The 22577-nt window shown below is 40.8% G+C and overlaps 1 protein-coding gene across 12 annotated transcripts in view; it reads right to left on the reverse strand.

The window, feature by feature from the left end:
• The window catches only part of LYPD1 (LY6/PLAUR domain containing 1), a 70070-nt gene that overhangs the window by 33660 nt on the left and 13833 nt on the right, over positions 1-22577 (reverse strand). Inside the window, exon 4 of one of the 12 annotated variants that reach the window (XM_086350295.1) lies at positions 19723-19792. The exons of the other annotated variants lie outside the window; for them this stretch is intronic. Coding sequence (XP_086206421.1) covers positions 19764-19792 — 29 coding nt within the window. The 3' untranslated portion in view covers positions 19723-19763. The remainder of the gene's footprint in view (positions 1-19722; positions 19793-22577) is intronic. 12 annotated transcript variants of the gene reach the window in all.

Below are 22577 nucleotides of genomic sequence, written 5' to 3' on the forward strand. Positions count from 1 at the left end.
CTCCCAGCTGCTCTACCCCATGGGGTGCAGAGATGTTCTGCCAAAGTCAAGTCATTTCTCAAGCTCTAATCTGTGGACCAGAAATGTGGAACACACCACCCACTGTCACCAGATTAATCAAGACACCCAGCATTTAAATCTTTAATCCTCTTTTAAGTCTTTCAGAGAGGTGATGACCTCCCAGGGGCTCTTGGATTTAGATGGGTGGTTATGCTTCTTTTAAAAATAACATAAATTGTTCTGCCTGGGGAAGTCATTCGTATTAATCATATTTAAAACGTGAATGAAAGGCATGCCAGGGGAGGAAGGCAAGAGTAAATAAAATACTGAGGTTTCTCCTAGAAGAGTTTATTCCACTGTAGCAATTGTACCTGTTCTCCTGGGCTCATGAAACCCAACATTTAAGGAGATGATGCTTCCAAGAATTATGCTGAAAACATAAAATATGGAAATAAGGAACAAGGAATTAGATCCTCTGTACCCTACACACTGGAACTAAGTATTGTATATATTGAGATTGAAATGCATTCAAATAGATGGTACCAAAACATTTGTTCCACGGTGGATTTTACAGACACTAGAAATGATCCGACTTAAATGAACTATGTGTAAGGCACTTGGAGAAGCACCTGGCACAAAGTAGTACTATGCAAGCATTTGCATCTGCTATTATTACTGTTGTTGGTGGTGTTATTGTCTGTCTATGGGGCATCTTCTGATTCACAGCCTTAATTCACCTAAGTGGCCACTTGTTGGATCTGTGACACTCTGGTGTGTCACTCAAAGGGGACCCTGAGTTCAATTACTGCTTTGCTCTGACATTTAAAATAACTAGTGCCTCTTCTCTCCTATAGCTGCTAACACTCTATCCTGGCATCCTCTTTGACTCTATTTGGACCACATTTTAGCAGACATGTTCATTTTGCATTCAGATGGAGGAAAACCAAAGGCAGGGCAGAGGTACAACAGAAGGAGGGAGAGAGAAAGATAGACAGAAAAAAGTGTTAGAAGTTGGTGGATGGCCCTGTCGTCTTCTTTGCAGCAAGCACTTCATCAGGAGTCAGGCTTGCTTTCCAGGGTTGAATTATTGATTACATGGTAAGAACAAGAAAGATGGTGTTTGCTTTGTGTTTGAGTCCAGCTCTTTCTGCCTGTTTCTAACACAGCTGGGTCACCCACAGATTGAGCAAGCAGAAAACAAGGCACCTGGAAGAACTCTGCTTGAAGTCAGTCCAGCCCAGCGGTGGTCTCAGCCATGGAATTCTACAGTACTGAGCCTTAGAACGAGGTTCCCTGGCTGGCATTCTGACTCAGAAACCTCAAGGCTGATCTGGCTGATGGCACACAGGTACAAAAACTCTTTTGTGTACTGAACTGCTCATGTTGTGCCTTTGATTGGGGTTCTCCTTCATCAAGATTCTTCACTTAGGGGCTGGTCAGAGATGCCCACTCCTGGGTAGGAACAGTGCTAGCACTCCAGCAGGTGGGAACTGCTCACCCAATAGTTCACAGACATCAAGGTGCAGAAGAATTACCTGGGCGTGCCTTAAAAACACGGATTCCCAGAACCAACCCCAGAGGATTCTGACACTGGCCACTTTGGGGAGGGAGAGAGCATATGCAGACTCTCAATGCACAATGGATCTTACCCACGGAGACGTCTTTTCACTATCAGCAAAGATTTCATCCTGCATCCCACACCGGCTTCCACTCTGCTCTGCAGCAAGGAAGCCTCCGATGCCCTGCGGATCCACAGCCATGGAGAGAGACAAGCTGGCTGCTTCTTCATTGCTTACCATGCTGTTCTGTGACACTCTCTCCCTTTCTACCCCACTGTCATGACTACTGATCTGTTGTATCAGCCTCACAAGAGGACAGGCTCCCCCCAAGGACTTCAACCACTGAGGGCAAGAATGTTCACCATCAACCACTCAGCTTGTGTGCGAGGTGACCCTGTTCAAAGGGTTTGGGTTGGACATCCCAGACATTCCTGGAGATGATCAGGCCAGTGCTGGTTTGGCCACTGTCCACTAAGGCAGTTTCTTTCATTTGACCCTTTTATATCTCATGGGGATGGTTTTTCCTGTTCAAAACCTATGCTGTGTATGGTAAGTTTCCTTGTTTTTTTGGTCATGCTGCATGGCACATGGGATCTTAGTTCCTCGATCCAGGGATCGAACCTGCACCTCCTGCAGTGGAACCATGGAGTCTTAATCATTAGAACCATCAGGGAAGTCCGTGTATATGGTAAGTTTCTATTCCAGAGGTTGGCACACTTTTTTTAATGGGTTAGATAGTAAACATTTCGCCTTTTTCAGGTCAAATAATCTGTCACAATGACTCATTTCTGATATTCCATCACAGAAGCTGCTAGAGAGAGTAGTATGTGAACATACGGGTGTGGCTGTATTCCCATAAAACTTCATTTACAGAAATGGGCTGTATTACTCTGCTTGGGTTGCCATAACAAAATGCCCGAGAATTCATAGCTTAAACAATAGAAATTTACTTTTTCACAATTCTGAGGCTGGAAGGTTAAGATCAAGGTGCAAGAAAATTAGATTTCTGGCAAGAACCCTCTTCCTGGCTTGAAGACAGCTCTGTCTTCATATGGCCCTTCCTTTGTGGGTGCACAGAGGGCATCTCTCTTATAAGGAGAGCAATCCCATCTGACCAGGGCCCTACCCCCATGATCTCATCTAATTCTAATTACCTCTCAAAGTCCCCACCTCCAAATGCCATCAATGTTGAGGCATAGAGTTTCAACACACAAATTGGCAAGGAGACAAAATTTACCTCATAACATGTGTGTTGGGTGAGATTTGGCCTGAAAGGCTGTAGTTTCTGACCTCTGTTCTATTTTATCAAAATTCAATGACTTTTACATTATGAAATCAATCCCCTGCACCCAATCTTTCCTCTTCAGGTATATGAGAGACGCAAGCTACCAACAGTTTGGAACATACACTTTTTGAAGAATACTACAGGATTTCCCTGGTGGTCCAGTGGCTAAAATTCTGCCTGCCAACAACGGGAACACTGGTTTGATCCCCTGGCCCAGGAAGATCCCACATACCTTGGAGCGACTAATTCAGTGTGCTGCAACTACTGAACCTGTGCAACCTAGAGCCCATGCTTCACAATAAGACAAGCCACCACAATGAGAAGCCCATGCACCACAACTAGGGAAGGCTCACTGCAGCAACAGAGACCCAGTGCAACCAAAAACAAACAAACTAATATATAAAAAAGAAAGGTCTGTGGTTAAATGACATGCACTCATCTGCCAGAGCACCACGATTGCAACTAGCTGTTGAACAACCATCAACAGGAAGATACTGGAACCCATCGAAAAAAGATACGCCACATCCAAGGACAAAGGAGAAGCCACAACAAAGTGGTAGGCACGATCATGATGAAATCAAATCCTATACTCATCAGTGGGTGACCCACAAACAGGAGAACAGTAACACCAAAGAAGTTCTCTCACTGTTGTGAAGGATCTAGGCCCCACATCAGGCTCCCCAGTCTGGGGATCCGGCCAAGGGACTGGGAATCCCTAGGGAATCTGACTTTGAAGACTACCAAGGGGGAAACAGAGACTCTTGGAAGGCACAAGCAAAATCTTGTGTGCATCATGACCCAGGGACAAGGAGCAGTGACCCCACAGGAGATTGAGCCAGACTTACCTGTGAGTGTTTGAGCATCTCCTGCAGGGGCATGGGTTGGCAGTGGCCCACCACAAGGAGAGGAGCACTGGGAGCAGCAGTCCTGGGAGATGTGTGTCAGCATAAATCCTCTTGGAGGTCAACAATAGCCCTACCATAGAACCTTTAGACTCCAGTACTGGGTGGCCTCAGGCCAAAGGACAAGAAGGGGGTGCAGCCCCAGCCATCAGCAGATAACTGGATCAAAGTTTTACTGAGCTCAGCCCTGCCCACCAGAGCAAGACCCAGTTTTCCCCACAGCCAGTTCCTCCCAACAGGAAGCTTGCACAAGCTTCTTATCTTTATCTACCAGAGGGCAGACAGAAGAAATAAGTACTACAATCCCATCAGCCTCCAAAACTAATACCACAATCACAGAAAGCTACCCCAAATAAAAGAAACAGGATTATGTCCCAGATAAAGGACCAAGATAAAGTGAAAGTGAAAGTGAAGTCACTCAGTCTGACTCTTTGCAATCCCAAATCCCTGGTGGACTGTAGCCCACCAGGCTCCTCCATCCATGGGATTTTCCAGACAAGAATACTGGAGTGGGTTGCCATTTCCTTCTCCAGGAGATCTTCCCAAACCAGGGATCGAACCCCGAGTCTCCCACATTGTAGGCAGACCTTTACCTTTACCTTCTAAGCCACCAGGGAAGTCCAATATAAAAGCAAAAGGATTATGTCCCAGATGAAGGAACAAGATAAATCCCCAGAAAAAACAACTAAATTAAGTGGAGATAGGCAATCTCCCAGAAAAATAATTCAGAATAATGATAGTGAAAATCATCCAGGATCTTGGAAAATGAATGGAGAAGATGCAAGAAATGTTTACCAAAGACCAAGAAGAACTAAAGAACAAACAAATGAATAATACACTAGAAAGAATCCATAGCAAAATAAGTGAGGCAGAAAGAACTGATAAGTGACCTGGAAGATAGAATAGTGGAAATCAATGCTACAAAACAGAATATAGAAAAAATAATGAAAAGAAATGAAATCAGACCTTTGGGACAACATTACATGCACCATTGTTTGCATTATATGGGTCTCATAAGAAGAAGAAAGAGAGAAAGGACCTGAGAAAATATCTGAGGAGATAATAGATAAAACTTCCCCAACATGGGAAAGGAAATAGTCAACCAAGTCCAGAAGGACAGAGAGTCCCAGGCAGGATAAACCTAAAGAGGAACACAGTGAGACACATAGTTATTAAACTGATAAAAACTAAAGACAAATTTTTAAAAGAAACAAGGAAAAAAAGACAACATACAAGGGAAAACCCAAAAGGTTATCAGCTGACTTCTCAACACAAACTCTACTAGCCAGAAGGGATTGGCACGATATATTCCAAGTGATGAAAGGGAAGAATGTACAACTAAGAATATTCTACCTAGCAAGATTCTCATTCAGATTTGATGGAGAAATCAAAAGCTTTCCAGACAAGCAAAAGTTAAGAGAATTCAGCACCACTAAACCAGTTTTACAACAAATGCTAAAGAAACTTCTCTAGGCAGGACACAGAAAAGATCTACAAAAAATAAACCCAAAACAATTAACAAAATGGTAATAGGATCATATATATCAATAATTACCATAAATGTATTAAATGCACCAACCAAAAGACACAGACTGGTTGAGTGGATACAAAAACAAGACCCATATATAGGTTATCTTCAGGAGACCTACCTCAGACCTATGGACGCTTACAGACTGAAAGTAAGGGAATGGGAGAAGGTATTTCATGCAAATGGAAACCATAAGAAAGCTGGAGTAGCAATACTGATATTAGGCAAAATAGACTTTAAAACAAAGACTGTTATAAGAGACAAAGGACACTACACAACAGTCAAGGATTAAGTCCAAAAAAAAAAAAAGATGTAACAAATATACATGCATCCAACATAGGAGTACCACAACATTTAAGGCAAATACTAACAACATAAAGGGAGAAATTGACAGCAGCACAAGAATACCGAGGGACTTTAATACCCCACTTTCATCAATGGACAGATCATCCGGACAGAAAATCAGTAAGGAAAAACAGGCTTTAAATGACACTTTTAGATGAGTTGGACTCAATTGATATTTATAGAGCATCCATCCAAAAGCAACAGACTACACATTTTTCTCAGGTACACATGGAACATTCTCCAGGATTGACCACATGCTGGGCCACACAGTGGGCCTTGGTAAATTTAAGAAAATTGAAATCATATCACGCATCTTTTCTGATCACAACACTCTGAGAGTAGAAATAAACTACAAGAAAAAAACTTCAAGAAACACAAACATATGTAGGCCAAACAACATGCTACTAACGAACCACTGGATCACTGAGGAAATCAAAGGAGAAATTAAAAAAATGGGCATTAGACCTGAATAGACATTTCTCTAAAGAGGACATACAGATGGCCAGTAGGCACATGAAAAGATGTTCAATACTGCTAGTTATTAGAGAAATTCAAGTCAAAACTACAATGAGATACCATCTCATATTGGTCAGAATAGCTATCATCAAAGAATCCACAGACAACAAATGCTGAACAGGGTGTGGTGAGAAGGGAACCCTCCTGCACTGTTGGTGGGAATGTAAACTGGTACAGCCACTATGGAGTACAGTATGGAGGTTCAGGAAGGGCGGCCATGAGGAGATACCCTCATCCAAGGTAAGGAACAGTGGCTGCGCTTTGCTGGAGCAGCCGTGAAGAGATACCCCACATCCAAGGTAAGAGAAACCCAAGTAAGATGGTAGGTCTTGTGAGAGGGCATCAGAGGGCAGACACACGGAAACCATAATCACAGAAAACTAGTCAATCTGATCACATGGACCATGGACATGTGACAATGGACCATGACATGGACAATGGTCTCTTGTCTAACTCAATGAACCTAAGCCATGCTGTGTGGGGCCACCCAAGATGGGTGGGCCATGGTGGAGAGGGTTGACATAAGGTGGTCCACTGGAGAAGGGAACGGAAAACCACTTCAGTATTCTTGTCTTGAGAACCCCATGAACAGTATGAAAAGGCAAAATGATAGAATACTGAAAGAGGAACTCCCCAGGTTGGTAGGTGCCCAATATGCTACTGGAGATCAGTGGAGAAATAACTCCAGAAAGAATGAAGAGATGAAGCCAAAGCAAAAACAATACCCAGCTGTGGATGTGACTGGTGATAGAAGCAAGGTCCAATGCTGTAAAGAGCAATATTGCATAGGAACCTGGAATGTCAGGTCCATGAATCAAGGCAAATTGGAAGTGGTCAAACAAGAGATGGCAAGAGTGAACGTCGACATTCTAGGAATCAGCGAACTAAAATGGACTGGAAGGGGTGAATTTAACTCAGATGACCATTATATCTACTACTGTGGGCAGGAACCCCTTAGAAGAAATTGAGTAGCCATCATGGTCAACAAGAGTCTGAAATGCAGTACTTGGATGCAATCTCAAAAATGACAGAATGATCTCTGTTCGTTTCCAAGGCAAACCATTCAATATCACAGTAATCCAAGCCTATGCCCCAACCAGTAATGCTGAAGTAGCTGAAGTTGAACGGTTCTATGAAGACCTACAAGACCTTTTAGAACTAACACCCAAAAAAGATATCCTTTTCATTATAGGGGACTGGAATGTAAAAGTAGGAAGTCAAGAAACACCTGGGGTAACAGACAAATTTGGTCTTGGAATACAGAATAAAGCAGGGCAAAGGCTAATAGAATTGTGCCAAGAGAACGCACTGGTCATAGCAAACACCCTCTTCCAACAACACAAGAGAAGACTCTACACATGGACATCACGAGATGGACAACACCGAAATCAGATTGATTATCTTCTTTGCAGCCAAAGATGGAGAAGCTCTATACAGTCAGCAAAAAACAAAACTGGGAGCTGACTGTGGTTCAGATCATGAACTTCTTATTGCCAAATTCAGACTTAAATTGAAAAAGTAGGGAAAACCACTAGACCATTCAGGTATGACCTAAATCAAATCCCTTATGATTATACAGTGGAAGTGAGAAACAGATTTAAGGGACCAAATCTGATAGATAGAGTGACCGATATGGATGGAGGTTCATGACATTGTACAGGAGACAGGGATCAAGACCATCCCCATGGAAAAGAAATGCAAAAAGCAAAATGGCTGTCTGCGGAGCCCTTACAAATAGCCGGGGGAAAAAAGAGAAGCGAAAAGCAAAGGAGACAAAGAAAGATATAAGAATCTGAATGCAGAGTTCCAAAGAATAGCAAGGAGAGATAAGAAAGGCTTCCTCAGCGATCAATGCAAAGAAATAGAGGAAAACAACAGAATGGGAAAGACTAGAGATCTCTTTAAGAAAATTAGAGATACCAAGGGAACATTTCATGCAAAGATGGGCTCAATAAAGGACAGAAATGGTATGGACCTAACAGAAGCAGAAGATATTAAAAGATGGCAAGAATACACAGAAGACTGTACAAAAAAGATCTTCATGACCAAGATAATCCTGATGGTGTGATTACTCACCTAGAGCCAGACATCCTGGAATGTGAAGTCAAGTTGGCCTTGGAAGCATCACTATGAACAAAGCTAGTGGAGGTGATGGAATTCCAATGGAGCTATTTCAAATCCTGAAAGATGATGCTGTGAAAGTGCTGCACTCAATATGCCAGCAAATTTTGAAACTCAGCAGTGGCCACAGGACTGGAAAAGGTCAGTTTTCATTCCAATCCCAAAGAAAGGCAATGCCAAAGAATGCTCAAACTACCGCACAATTGCACTCATCTCACACGCTAGTAAAGTAATGCTCAAAATTCTCCAAGCCAGGCTTCAGCAATATGTGAACTTCCAGATGTTCAAGCTGGTTTTAGAAAAGGCAGAGGAACCAGAGATCAAATTGCCAACATCCAATGGATCATTGAAAAAGCAAGAGAGTTCCGGAAAAACATCTATTTCTGCTTTACTGACTATGCCAAAGCCTTTGAGTGTGTGGATCACAATAAACTGTGGAAAATTCTTCAAGAGATGGGAATACCAGACCACCTGACCTGCCTCTTAAGGAACCTATATGCAGGTCAGGAAGCAACAGTTAGAACTGGACATGGAACAACAGACTGGTTCCAAATAGGAAAAGGAGTATGTCAAGGCTGTATATTGTCACCCTGCTTATTTAACTTATATGCAGAGTACATCATAAGAAATGCTGGGCTGGAAGAAGAACAAGCTGGAATCAAGACTGCTGGGAGAAATATCAATAACATCAGATATGCAGATGACAGCACCCTTATGGCAGAAAGTGAAGAGGAACTAAAAAGCCTCTTGATGAAAGTGAAAGAGGAGAGTGAAAAAGTTGGCTTAAAGCTCAACATTCAGAAAACGAAGATTATGGCTTCTGGTCCCATCACTTCATGGGGAATAGATAGGTAACAATGGAAACAGTGTCAGACTTTATTTTTTTGCACTACAAAATCACTACAGATGGTGACTGCACCCATGAAATTAAAAGACGCTTACTCCTTGGAAGGAAAGTTATGACCAACCTAGATAGCATATGACCCTGCAATCCCACTCCTGGGCATATATCTAGAGAACATCATGGCCCCAAAAGATACATGCACCCCAATGTTCATTGCAGCACTGTTTACAAGAGCTAAGACATGGAAGCTAAGACATGTCTACCAACAGAGGAATGAATAAACAAGATGTGGTACATCTATACAATGGAATATCACTCAGCCATTAAACAGAATGAAACAATACCATTTGCAGCAACATGGATGGACCTAGACAGTGTCATACTGAGTGAAATAAGTCAGACAGGGAAGGAGGAGGATAGTTAGGGACTCTGGGAAGGTCAGGTACACACTGCTGTATTTAAAATGGGATAACCAACAAAGACATATTGTATAGCACATGGGCCTCTGCTCAATGTTATGTGCCAGTATGGATGAGAGGAGGGTTTGGGGAGGGGGGAATGGATACATGTATATGTATGGCTGAGTCCTTTCACTGTTCACCTGAAATGATCACATTTTTAATCAACTATACCCCAATACAAAATGCTTTTGTTTAAAAAAAATAAAATAAAAAAAGAATGGTCTGTATGTCTTAAGAAAAAAAAAAAAGAATATCATAAAGGAGCTCTCTGGGTTCCACGGATGTCAAGGCTCCTTTACCAAAGATTCTGTTAGCTTTACAGGATTTACAGAATCTAGCACATTCAAAAGCAGAGACATTACTTTGCCAACAAAGGTCCGTCTAGTCAAGGCTATGGTTTTTCCTGTGGTCATGTATGGATGTGAGAGGACTGTGAAGAAGGCTGAGCGCCGAAGAATTGATGCTTTTGAACTGTGGTGTTGGAGAAGACTCTTGAGAGTCCCTTGGACTGCAAGGAGATCCAACCAGTCCATTCTAAAGGAGATCAGCCCTGGGAGTTCTTTGGAAGGAATGATGCTAAAGCTGAAACTCCAGTACTTTGGCCACCTCATGTGAAGAGTTGACTCACTGGAAAAGACTCTGATGCTGGGAGAGATTGGGGGCAGGAGGAGAAGGGGACGACAGAGGATGAGATGGCTGGATGGCATCACTGACTCGATGGATGTGAGTCTGGGTGAACTCCGGGAGTGGTGTTGGACAGGGAGGCCTGGCGTGCTGCGATTCATGGGGTCACAGAGTCGGACACGACTGAGCGACTGAACTGAACTGAACTGATCTATATTTTAAACACTTTTAAATTGAACTGGCTCTATAGAAAATATATTTTTAACAGCATACACAAACTTTGCAGATGACTTGGAATCTATGGGGGCGCAGACACAGCTTGAAGGGAAAATGAGAAAAGGTGAAGTTGGAGCCACTACCTGAATACTGTTTCTAGCACAAGCAGGATGCAAGTTAGTTGAGCAAGACTTCCATTTAGTTAACCTATAGTTCTGTTATATTTAAAGCCAAAACCCTATTCCAGGGTCCTTTCTTCAGTGTGTCCAATATAACCAGAAGTCACCTCAGTTGTGTAAGAAGACACTTTAGTTTTAGCGGGTTATGTCTTCTGTAATATCCATATTTTAACTGTGGTGAATCAAGATAATTGCTTGGGCTTCATTGTTCTTACTTTCCGTTTTCAAGGGAACCTCTTAAGGTACAGTATAAATATTGATGTAGTAACTTGTTTCCCCTCTGAGCATAATTATAGTTTTCTAGAGGGATTTTCAGGAATTTTCTGATTTTCTAAGCCTTCTTAAATACATCATAATTGAGAAGGAAAAAGTTAATAATTTGGTTTTCTTCAGAAAATACCATTTTCAAATGCATTTATATTACCAAAGAGATACTGTGGGAGTTAAAGTGGCAACATCATTTACAAAGAAGATATTTGATAATATGAGGGGCTATTGTTCAGCTCTTTCTCTGATGCATTATTTTTTGACCTACTAAAATGTTCACTTGGGCTCAAAAATCCCATTCATGGTTGTTGGCAAACACAATGGGAAGTATTTGATCATAAGCTAAGCAAAGGAGTTTCAATAATAAAGTGAACTTGTTGGTCATTTTACCAATGAACATCATCTGGGAAGAATTATACTCACTGCAATGTAAAGAAATATTACTGGGCTAAGTGCCAGAGATCAGGGTATTGAATTAATTTCTCCCATCAAGTTCTGGGTCCTAAAGAAGGCTTGATCTTCTCTTTATAGACCTCAGTTCCTTGTCTATGAAATGGGGTGGAGGAAGTTGAGGTGAATAAAGTCCAAGGTTCATTTTGCTTCTGACATAATTCTTTATCCAGTGGAAAGAACATGAATGCTGGAATCCAACAGACCTAGACTAGAATGCTTGCTGGAGAAAACTGAACAATGCCTTTAACATTTAACTTCTCTAAGCAATAGTTTATCCTCTTGAAAAGAGAAAACTATACCATTAAAAAATATAAATATATTTTTATATAAAAAATGAGTTATTTTTATAACTCATTATAAAATAACTCAGAGTTAAAAAAAATAAAAATGAAGATTAAGAGGATGATGCATGCAAAGCACCTATGACCATACTAGCCCACAGTATATGCCTAAGAAACTTATAACTCAGAGTTAAAAAAAAAATAAAAATGAAGATTAAGAGGATGATGCATGCACAGCACCTATGACCATACTAGCCCATAGTATATGCCTAGAAACATCAACTTCCTGGGCTTGAGGGTTTTTCTATTTTTTGTCTATTTGTTTGTTAACTAAAAATGCATAGCTACAATGGAGAAGTTATAGAGAGAACTGGGAGGAAAATTCAAGATGACTCTGGACTATCTTATCTTGTAGTACTCCAAATAAGAAGTGCTCAAAAAAGGATGGGGCATGTTGAAAGGACACAAAAATCAACCTTTCAGTGGACAGCTGGAGCAGTTTGAACAACAAAAGTAACAAAGGTACTATATATTAGAATCCATGGAATAAAGTGAATACCCATAAGCTCATACTGATATAAATTATTTAAAATAAATATTTGGAAGAGAAGGGTCAGCTCTTCCTTACAAAATAATTCCAAGTAATACATGCAGAAGAGAGAAACAGAAATTAAGATTGCATGAGCACATGTTAGGAGTTTCCCAGGTGGCACTAGTGGTAAAGAATCTGCCTGCCAATGCAGGAGACATAGAGATGCAAGTTTGATCCCTGGGTCAGGAAGCGCCCCTGGAGGAGGGCACGGCAGCCTACTCCAATATTCTTGCCTGGAGAATCCCATGGACAGCAGAGCCTGATGGGCTACAGTCCAAAAACTAAGATCATGGCAGCCAGTCCCATCATTTCATGGGAAATAGATGGGAAAAAAATAGAAACAGTGACAGACTTTATTTTCATAGGCTCCAAAATCACTGCAGACAGTGACTGAAGCCATGAAATTAAAAGATGCTTGCTCCTTGGAAAAAAAGCTATGACAAACCTAGACAGTATATTTAAAAAGAGAGAGAGAGAGAGACATCCCTTTGCCAACAAAGGTCTGTATAATCAAACTATGGTTTTTCCAGTAGTCATGTATGAATATGAGAGCTGGGCCATAAGGATGGCTGAGCATTGAAGAATTGATGCTTTTCAACTGTGGTAACTCTAGAGAAGACTCTTGAGAGTCCCTTGGATTGCAAGGAGATCCAACCAGTCAATCCTATAGGAAATCAGTCCTGAATATTCACTGGAAGGACTGATGCTGAAGCTGAAACTCCAAATCTTTGGTCACCTGATGCGAAGAACTGACTCATTTGGAAAGACCCTGATGCTGGTGAAAATTGAAGGCAGGAGATGTGGGTGGCAGAGGATGAGATGGTTGGATGGCATCATCAACTCAATGGACATGAGTTTGAGAAAACTCTGGGAGATAGTGAAGGACAGGGAAGCCTGGCTTGCTGTAGTCCATGGGGTTGAAGAGAGTCAGACATGACTGAGCAACTGAACAACAACCCGCTGGTAGATGCTAAAATTACTGAACAAAGTTTGAGGAGAACGAGGATATTTGTAGAGTTTCAAATTATCTTCTTTAAATAATGTATTAGTTAACAAGGGAGAAACAGTCATTTTACAGTGGAGAAGCCCAGAAAACCATTTAATTAAGTGGTTAAAGTTAACATTACCAGCAATAAGACATACTGACATCACACATCCCTTGATGTGATGCACAGAGAAGTGACGGCATATCCCTTCTGAGTATTCTTGTTCCCTCATTCTGATCATAAGAAGACATCAGACCAACCTAAACTGAGGGACAATGTACAACAAGCTGACCAATCCTCTTCAAAACAGTTAAGACTCCAAAAGACACACGTACACCAATGTTCATAGCAGTACTATTCACAATGGCCAAGACATGAAACAACTCCACTGACAGATGAATGGGTAAAGAAGATGTGGTATACATACTAGGGTACAAAATAAGTCTCAATAATGTTTGAGACATTATCTCAAACATCTTTTCTGATCACAACAGCACAAAACTAGAAATCAATCACAGGGGGCGGGGTGGGGGGAGGGGAGAGAAAAAACAATTACATGGAGACTAAAGAACATACTACTAAAAATACCACAATAGGTCAACAATGAAATCAAAGAGAAAATAAAAATACCTTGAGAAAAATGACAATGAAAACGCAACCATGGAGCATCTATCAGAAGGTTATGGAAGTACTTCTTAGAGGGAAGTTCATAGCAATGCGGCCCTTCATCAAACAACAAGAAAAATTTCAAATAAACAACCTAACTTACCACTTAAAAGAATTAGAAAAGGAAGTACAAACAAAACCAAAAGTCAGTAGAAGGAAGAAAATAAAGATCAGAGAGAAATTAAATAGATTAAAAATGACAGGAAAAAAATCCATAAAACCAAGAGCTGGTTTTTTGAAAGGATAAACAAGATTGACAAACCTCTGGCCAGGCTCACAAAGAAAAGAGAGAGAACTCAAATAAAGATAAAAAGTGAAAAAGGAGAAATCTCAACCAATCCTGCAGAAATACATAAAACCATAGGGAATACTGTGAATAATTTATATGTCAACAAATTTGACAACCTAGAAGAAATTGATAAGTTTCTAGAAACATACAGTCCATCAAAATTGAATCAAGAAGAAATAGATAATTTGTACAGACTGATCACTAGAAGTGAAATAGAATGAGTAATTTAAAAGCTCCCCACAAACAAAAGTCCAGAACCAGATGGCATCACAGGTGAGTTCCATCAAAAAAAGAAGAACTGATACCAATCCTTTTCAAAAAACTGAAGATGAGGGAATACACCCAAGGACATTCTATGAAACCATCATCACCCTGATTCCAAAACTAGACAAGACTTCACTAAAAAATAAAAAATTACAGGCCCGTATCTTTGATGAATATAGATGCAAAAATTCTCAACAATAGCCAGCTAAACCAGCAACACATTAAAAAGGTCATACACCATGACCAAGTGGGATTCATCCCAAGTTCATCAAGGATAGTTCAACATATGCAAATCAATGAGATGCACTAGCTAAACAAAAGACAAAAACCACACGATCATCTCAATAGATACAGAAAAAGCATTTGACATCATTCAACACCTTCATGATAAAAAAAACTTACCAAAGTGGGTATAGACAGAACATATCTCTAAATAATAAAAACTACTTATGAAAAACCCACAACCAATACAATACTCTACAGTGAAAAGCTGAAAGCCTTCTTGTTAAAATCTGAAACAAGTCAAGGATGCCCACTCTCACCTCTTCTATTTGACATAGAACTAGAGGTCCTAGTCACAGCAATCAGACAAAAAAAAAAGAAGAAGAAGAAATAAAAGGTATCCAAATTAGAAGACAAGAGGTAAAACTGTCGTTGTATGCAGATGATATGATATCATATAGAGAAAACCCTAAAGACTTCACACACAAACTGTCAGAACTGATAAATTCAGAAAGGTAGCAGGATGCAAGACTGACATACAGAAATTAGTTGCATTTCTTTACACCAACAATGAAATACCAGAAATGGAATTTAAAAATCAATACCTTTCAAAATCTAACTCTAAACAATAAAATACTTAGGAACAAACCAGACCAAGGAGGTGAAAGACTTATATGTTGAGAACTATAAAACATTAATAAACTGAAGATGAGTCAAAGAAATAGAAAGATATCCCATGTTCTCAGATTGGAAGAAGACAGTTAAAATTATATTACCTAAAGCAATTCACAGATTTAATGTGAATCCTATCAAATTACCCATGACATTTGTTCTATTCATGAAGTGTGTGTGGTCAGTCATGGCCCACTCTTTGCAATCCCATCAGCTGTAGCTGGCCAGGCTCCTCTGTTCATGGAATTTTCCAGACAGGAATACTGGAGTGGGTTTCTATTTCCTTCTTCAGGGGATCTTCCCCACTAAGGGACTGAACTCACATCTCCTACATTGCAGGTGTATTCTTTACTGCTAAGCCACTGGGGAAGCCTTCTATTCATGGAACTAGAACAAATAACCCTAAAATTCATCCGTTAAGTTCAGTTGCTCAGTCGTGTGCGACTCTTTGCAACCCCAGGAACTGCAGCATGCCAGGCCTCCCTGTCCGTCACCAACTCCCAGAGTCCACCCAAACCCATGTCCATTGAGTCTGTGATGCCATCCAACCATCTCAACCTCTGTTATCCCCTTCTCCTCCTGCCCTCAATCTTTCCCAGCATCAGGGTCTTTTCAAATGAGGCATCTCTCTGCATCAGGTGGCCAAAGTATTGGAGTTTCAGCTTTAGCATCAGTCCCTCCAATGAACACCCAGGACTGATCTCCTTTAGAATGGACTGGTTGGATCTCCTTGCAGTCCAAGGGACTCTCAAGAGTCTTCTCCAACACCACAGTTCAAAAGCATCAATTCTTTAGCACTCAGCTTTCTTTATAGTCCAACTCTCACATCCACTCATGACCACTGGAAAAACCATAGCCTTGACTAGACAGAACTTTGTTGGCAAAGTAATGTCTCTGCTTTTTAATATGCTGTCTAAGTAGGTCATAACTTTCCTTCCAAGGAGCAAGCATCTTTTAATTTCATGGCTGTAATCACCATCTGCAGTGATTTTTGAGGCCAGAAAAATAAATCAGCCATTGTTTCCAATGTTTCCCCATCTATTTGCCATGAAGTGATGGGACCAGATGCCATGATCTTAGTTTTCTGAATGTTGAGCTTTAAGCCAACTTTTTCACTCTCCTCTTTCACTTTCATCATATGGGACCATAAAAGACCCAGAATTACCAAATCAGTCCTGAGAAAATTATAGCAAATCAGGAGGCAGGTAATACTACAAAGCCACAGTAACCAAAACAGCATAGTACTGGTACAAAACAGATATATGGATCGATGGAACACAGAACTCAGAAATAAAACAAACCTGTGGTCAATTAACCCTCAACAAAGGAGGCAAGGATATACATTGGGAAAAAGAAAGTCTCTTCAGCAAGTGGTGTTAGAAAAGTTGGACAGCCACATGCACATCAATGAAGTTAGAACACACCTTCGCACCATACACAAAAGTAAACTCAAAATGGATTAAAAACTTAAACATAAGATGTGGCATTATAAAACTCCTAGAGGAAAGCATAAGTAAAACATTCTCTGACATAAATCGTACCAATGTTTTCTTAGGTCAGTCTTCCAAGGCAATAGAAATAAAAGCAAAAATAAACAAATGGGACCTAATCAAACTTACAAGCTTTTATACAGCAAAAGAAACCATAAACAAAATAAAAAGACAACCTACAGACTGGTAGAAAATATCTGCAAATGATGTGACTAACAAGGGCTTAATTTCTAAAATATACAAACAGCTCATACAACTTGATGACAACAAAAACAACCCCACCAAAAAATGGGCAGAAGAGCTAAATAGACATTTCTCCAAAGAAGACATACAGATGGCCAATAGGCAATGAAAAGATGCCTGCTGCTGCTGCTGCTAAGTCACTCCAGTCGTGTCCAACTCTGTGCGACCCCAGAGACGGCAACCCACCAGGCTCCCCCGTCCCTGGGATTCTCCAGGCAAGAACCCTGGAGTGGGTTGCCATTTCCTCCTCCAATGCATGAAAGTGAAAAGTGAAAGTGAAGTCGCTCAGTTGTGTCTGACTCTTCAAGACCCCATGGACTGCAGCCCACCAGGCTCCTCCATCCATGGGATTTTCCAGGCAAGAGTGCTGGAGTGGGGTGCCATTGCCTTCTCTAGAAAAGATGCCTAACACCACTCATTATTAGAGACATGCAAGTCAAAACTACAATGAGGTATTACCTCACTCTGGTTAGAATGGTTATCATTAAAAAGTCTACAAATAATAAATGTTGGAGAGGATGTGGAGAAAAGGGAATCTTCCTGCACTGTTGGTAGGAATGTAAATTGGTACAGCCACTGTGGAAAACAGTATGAAGTTTCCTCAGAAAACTAAAAGTAGAGTTATATATGATCCAGCAATCTCACTCTTGTGTGCATATTCAGACAAAACTATAATTCAAAAAGATAAGCACACCCCTATGTTCACAGTAGCACTAGTTAGAATAGCCAAAATATAAAAACAATCTAGATGGGCATTCACAGATGAATGGATTAAGGAGATGTGGTACACATATACAATGGAACATTACTCAGCCATAAAACAGAAGGAAATAATGCCATCTGCAGCAACACGGATGGACCTAGAGATGATCAGACTAGTGAAATCAGAAAAAGACAAATCCCATATGACATCACTTATATGTGGAATCTAAAAGGTGACAGAAATGAACCTATTTATGAAACAGACTCACAGACACAGAGAACAGGCTTGTGGCCAAAAGGGAGGCGGCTGGGGAATGGATGGAATGGGAAGTCGGGGTTAGCAGATGTAAACTTTTATATACAGAAGAGACAGATAAATAACAAAGTCCAACTGTAGACCACAGAGAATTATATTCAATATCCTCTGATAAACCATAATGGAAAAGAATATTTAAAAAGGAATGTATATATGTTTAAAAAAGAGAAGAGACAAACACAAAATGGAATATTACCAGCCGTTAAAAAGAATGAAATAATACTACTTTTTGGCAACATGGATGGAACTAGAGATTTATCATACTAAGTGAAGTAAGTTATAGAGAGGCAAGTACCATAATGACATCACTTATATGTGGAAATCTAAAAACCAGTACAAATGAACTTATTTACAAAACAGAAACAGACTCACCGACAGAAAACAAAGTTATGATTACCAAAGGGGAAGGGGAGAGGGAAAATTGGGAGCATGGGATTAACAGATGCGTACTACTATACATAAACCAGGATTTACTGCATAGCACAGGGAACTATATCAATATCTTGTAATAAAGTATAACGGAAAATAGTTGAAAAAAGAATACACACACACATATATATAACCGAATGACTTTGCTGTATTCCTGAAATTAACACAATCAACTGTATTTCAATGAAAAAGGAAACTGTTAAGATCACAAAAGACAAAGAAAGGATGAGGAACTGGTAACTGAGATTAGAGGAGAATATGGAGACATGACCATGAAATGCAAAGTGGGATCCTAGAGAGGATACTGGAATAGAAAAAGGAAAAATGAATGGAATCCAATACTAACCGTGGTTGAATTAATAGTATGGCACCAATGTTAATTTCTTAGTTTTGATCATGGTACCATGGTGATGCCAGTTATTATTATTAGCAGAAGCTGGGCAAACGGTATATGGAAACCCTCTACTACTTTGGCAGCCTTTCTACAAGTCTCAAATTATTTCAAAATAGAAAGTTTTCATAGAAGATACTAGTATGGATGAGGGAGAAGTCTATAACATTTTTCTATGTTCTACCCAAACAAATGCTTCAGTGAAACATGACTGACCACTGTTCATGCTGATAACCAATACAGTGAGTGTGTATATCTATGTAGGTGACAGATGTGGCCCCAAATATCTGTGTTCTTTGATTACTTCCTTCCCACCTCAAAGACCTTGATGGCTCCAGAAATGACTATTTTTCAGCGTGATGGGCTTGAGGGAAGATTACTGGTGGGGGTAGGGGGGTGGTTGGGGGGCTGGTTTTCCTTCTATTCCAACGTTCCCTCAATTGGTGCAACTCCTGGCTTCCCTAGACCTCAAATCTCTTTTCCGCAAAGGAGGCAGAGTGACATATCTGACCAGTTAACTTAGGAAGAATAAACCGGGCACATGCTGCTCATCCTCTTCCTTGTCCCTCATAGCAAATAGGTGTTCTGCCCTGCTCCCCAGGGCAAGAAACTTCCCTCCCTGGCTTTGTTTGACTGGGTAAACCAGCTAATTTGAAGGAGCTAATTTAGAAACCTGTTTGACTTTTGCCCCAAAGCTAGTGTCTCCAACCTAGTCTTTCTCGGTAACAATGGTGATGTTTTGGGCCTTCTTTGCCTAGTTCCTTTATTTCTCAGTTTGCTCAGAACCTGGGTAAGAAAAAAGGCTGATAACCCTTGGGCGCCCTCTAAACCCCACCAGGTTCTATCTGACCCAGTTTACATAGTGTTCTAGAACTTAACTCTACAGTGATTCTCTGCAGGACGGGGAAGTACTTTCCAACTCATCTTCTGCTCCAAATAGCTTCTGGACCTTGAGAATCAGAAACAAAAACCACTTAACATTGCTTTTGTTGAGTGAGTCGAGCTGAATGGACCCTCTTCACCTCCACACACATATACTGATACATGCAATTGTGGGGAGTCCCAGAGAGTGTGGGACTACAGTTCTACTATGACCTACTTGCTATAAGCATGCTTTCAAACCACATGAGTTAGTTCCCTAATTTTCTCACTTTAGTCTCTGCCCCAATGTAAAGCATGCATCTTCTCTTCTCTATGGACTATCATTCATGCATCTTTTCCTCTGCTCTCTTTGCTGGTACAGAGATGGAAATTCCTAAAGACAGCCTTTAATAGCCCATTACTTTTCACCCCATGTTATATAATTTAGTTTTAAAGTCGAACTTCAATGGCAAACTGCTGCTTGTGTGAATGCCCATCTGGGAGTAAGACTAATCTTCCCCTACTCGAAAAATAACCAACACTTACTGCACTGGAGTTATGATTACATTACAATAAATACTCCATGCAGGACTAGGAACAGCTCCTCAAAGAAAAATGCTTGGAAACGGGTAATTGGAATGAACTATATGCATTTTCAGTGAGTTTTGAAAGAAACTGGGAGAAAAAAGATCTTCAATTTGTTCTCAAGTATTTTTTTTTTTCCCTTAAAGAATACCATGCAAGAAAGTTTGATAGTCTGCATTCTAATGGGGACATCTTGGGAAGAAGAGGCTCATCCATATGAACTTGTGCCTCGTTACTGCCATGATGGGCACCATTCATCAGACATAAAGGCAGGAGGAGAGCTGGGAGGTAGACTTTTCCTGGACAGCTCTGTATTCTGACTCCTAAGTACTTTTCCTTTGCTGTGGATGTGAATATTTTAAAATCCAAAGAAGCCACCCTCCACTGGAGCTGCAGATTACCACAGGAACCAAACAAGAATGCTAACAGTCCATTTTTTAAAGGCCTAAAAGAAAGAGGAAGTGACAAAGTCTGCACGGTACATCCGTCCTGATGCCCAGGCATCCTCCCATCCTGGGCTAGTTGGTGGAACCAGAAATTGAGGGGAGCCCCAAAGCACCCCTCTGACCCCCAAGAGTAAAAACAAATGTGTCTGTTTGAACAACAGCCAACAACAACAGTCGTCAAGAAAACAGACGTGAAACAAGATAACGCAAGGACCTTCTTTTTCCTCATAATAGGATGCGTTAACTTCATTATTCAGAAGCCTTTGATTTTGTTGTTGAGTTTAATTTTCAAGGCTGTTAACCACTGATGCCAACTTAATTATGGCACACAAGCAACCCACCCATAATGTATGATGCCAATTGTTAGTTTTACTTGAGTCTCGCATTAGATGTGGACTTCTCTGCTCATTTATAACTTTCTGAGCCAGGGAGGCTTCTGCAGACACTTGCTTTTCCTCAGCTGGTATCTCTGTTCCCCAGTTTGCCTGGGGGGGTTGAGGAAACAGATCTTTATGACTCACTATCCCAGTGTCAACAGTGCCTTCAAGGATTTATGAAACCATACTCTTGCATTTTTAACCTTGAACTCCTTCCGATTATTGTTCTCAAAGGGCAACATTAACATCAAGGGGCCCAAAGATTAATAATCAGTTTTGTGCATACAGATTTACCCAAATTAGGAACAACAGAGTCCTTGGAGGCAAAATGGCTCTAGGTGCAATGATTCAAGAACATCGGCATTTAACCCAAGGCACCCTCGTATTTTTCGCCATGAAACACCATTCTCTCCTGTGGAAATATCCTCACACTAAAATTTATACTCTTCTATCTCATCATTCAGTGAACCAAAATTCTGAAATGTCACACACAGCTTGAACAAAAAGTCAGGACATCATTTGCTAGCACATGTGCTCTTTTCCTTTTCCAAAATTTGACAGGTGGGGACTTCCCCGGTGGTCCAGTGGTTAAGACTGTGCGCATCCGATGTAGGGGCACAGGCTCGATCTTTGGCCTGGGAACCAAGATTCTGCATACCACAAGGCACAGCCCCCCCCAAAAAAAAATGTGACAGTGATTCATGAATGGAGGTCCTTTGATAATGCATTTCAATGTTTGTTTTAGGCAAGAGAGTGAGTAACGTTAAGGAGAGTGCCTTCAATGATTTATGAAGCTGGGCTCTTGCATTTTTAACCTTGAAGTCCTTCTGATTATTGTTCTCAAAGGGCAACATTAACATCATGGAGCCCAAAGATTTCATGCATACAGATATACTCAAATTAGGAACAAGAGTCCTTGGGGGCAAAATGGCTCCGGTGGGGGGTGGGGCGGCACTGGAAGCACTGTGCTTGATTCTTTCCAATTTTGTGCAAGGATTCTTCAAAAAGTGATTTGGCAGACACTGACAGTTGTCCACCCATAACCACCCGCTACTTTCTTCCTTTACAACAAATAATGGCCACAAGACAACATTCAGATCAATGAAAGATAAGGAGAAGTATCTCCGAGGGACACTGAGAGATTTTGCTTTCTTGGTAAAAGGAGAAGCTGAAGATAAAAGCTCCTTGGTGCTATCCCTTTCCTTTAATTGAATACAAGCAGCCACTTTGTGATCAAGAGCCAATTAGCCTATGGACAGAAAACCAGCTCTTAGGAAAATGGAGATAATCTTTGATGTCTTTGATGACATCAGTGAGTTGTGGAAACAACCCCAGGACAGCCTACTTCTAGACAAGCTTGTTAGGCAAACAATATGTACTTTTATGGGGCTTATGTCTCTGTTATCTGTCACTGAAGACATTCTTAAGTGGCATAGAAAGTGAGGTCCAGGTGGAGGTAAGAACT

Source organism: Bos grunniens, chromosome 2 (genome assembly GCF_055505025.1).
Source record: "Bos grunniens cultivar Pamir isolate PY7600 chromosome 2, Bosgru_T2T1.0, whole genome shotgun sequence".
Taxonomy (NCBI): Eukaryota; Metazoa; Chordata; class Mammalia; order Artiodactyla; family Bovidae; genus Bos; species Bos grunniens.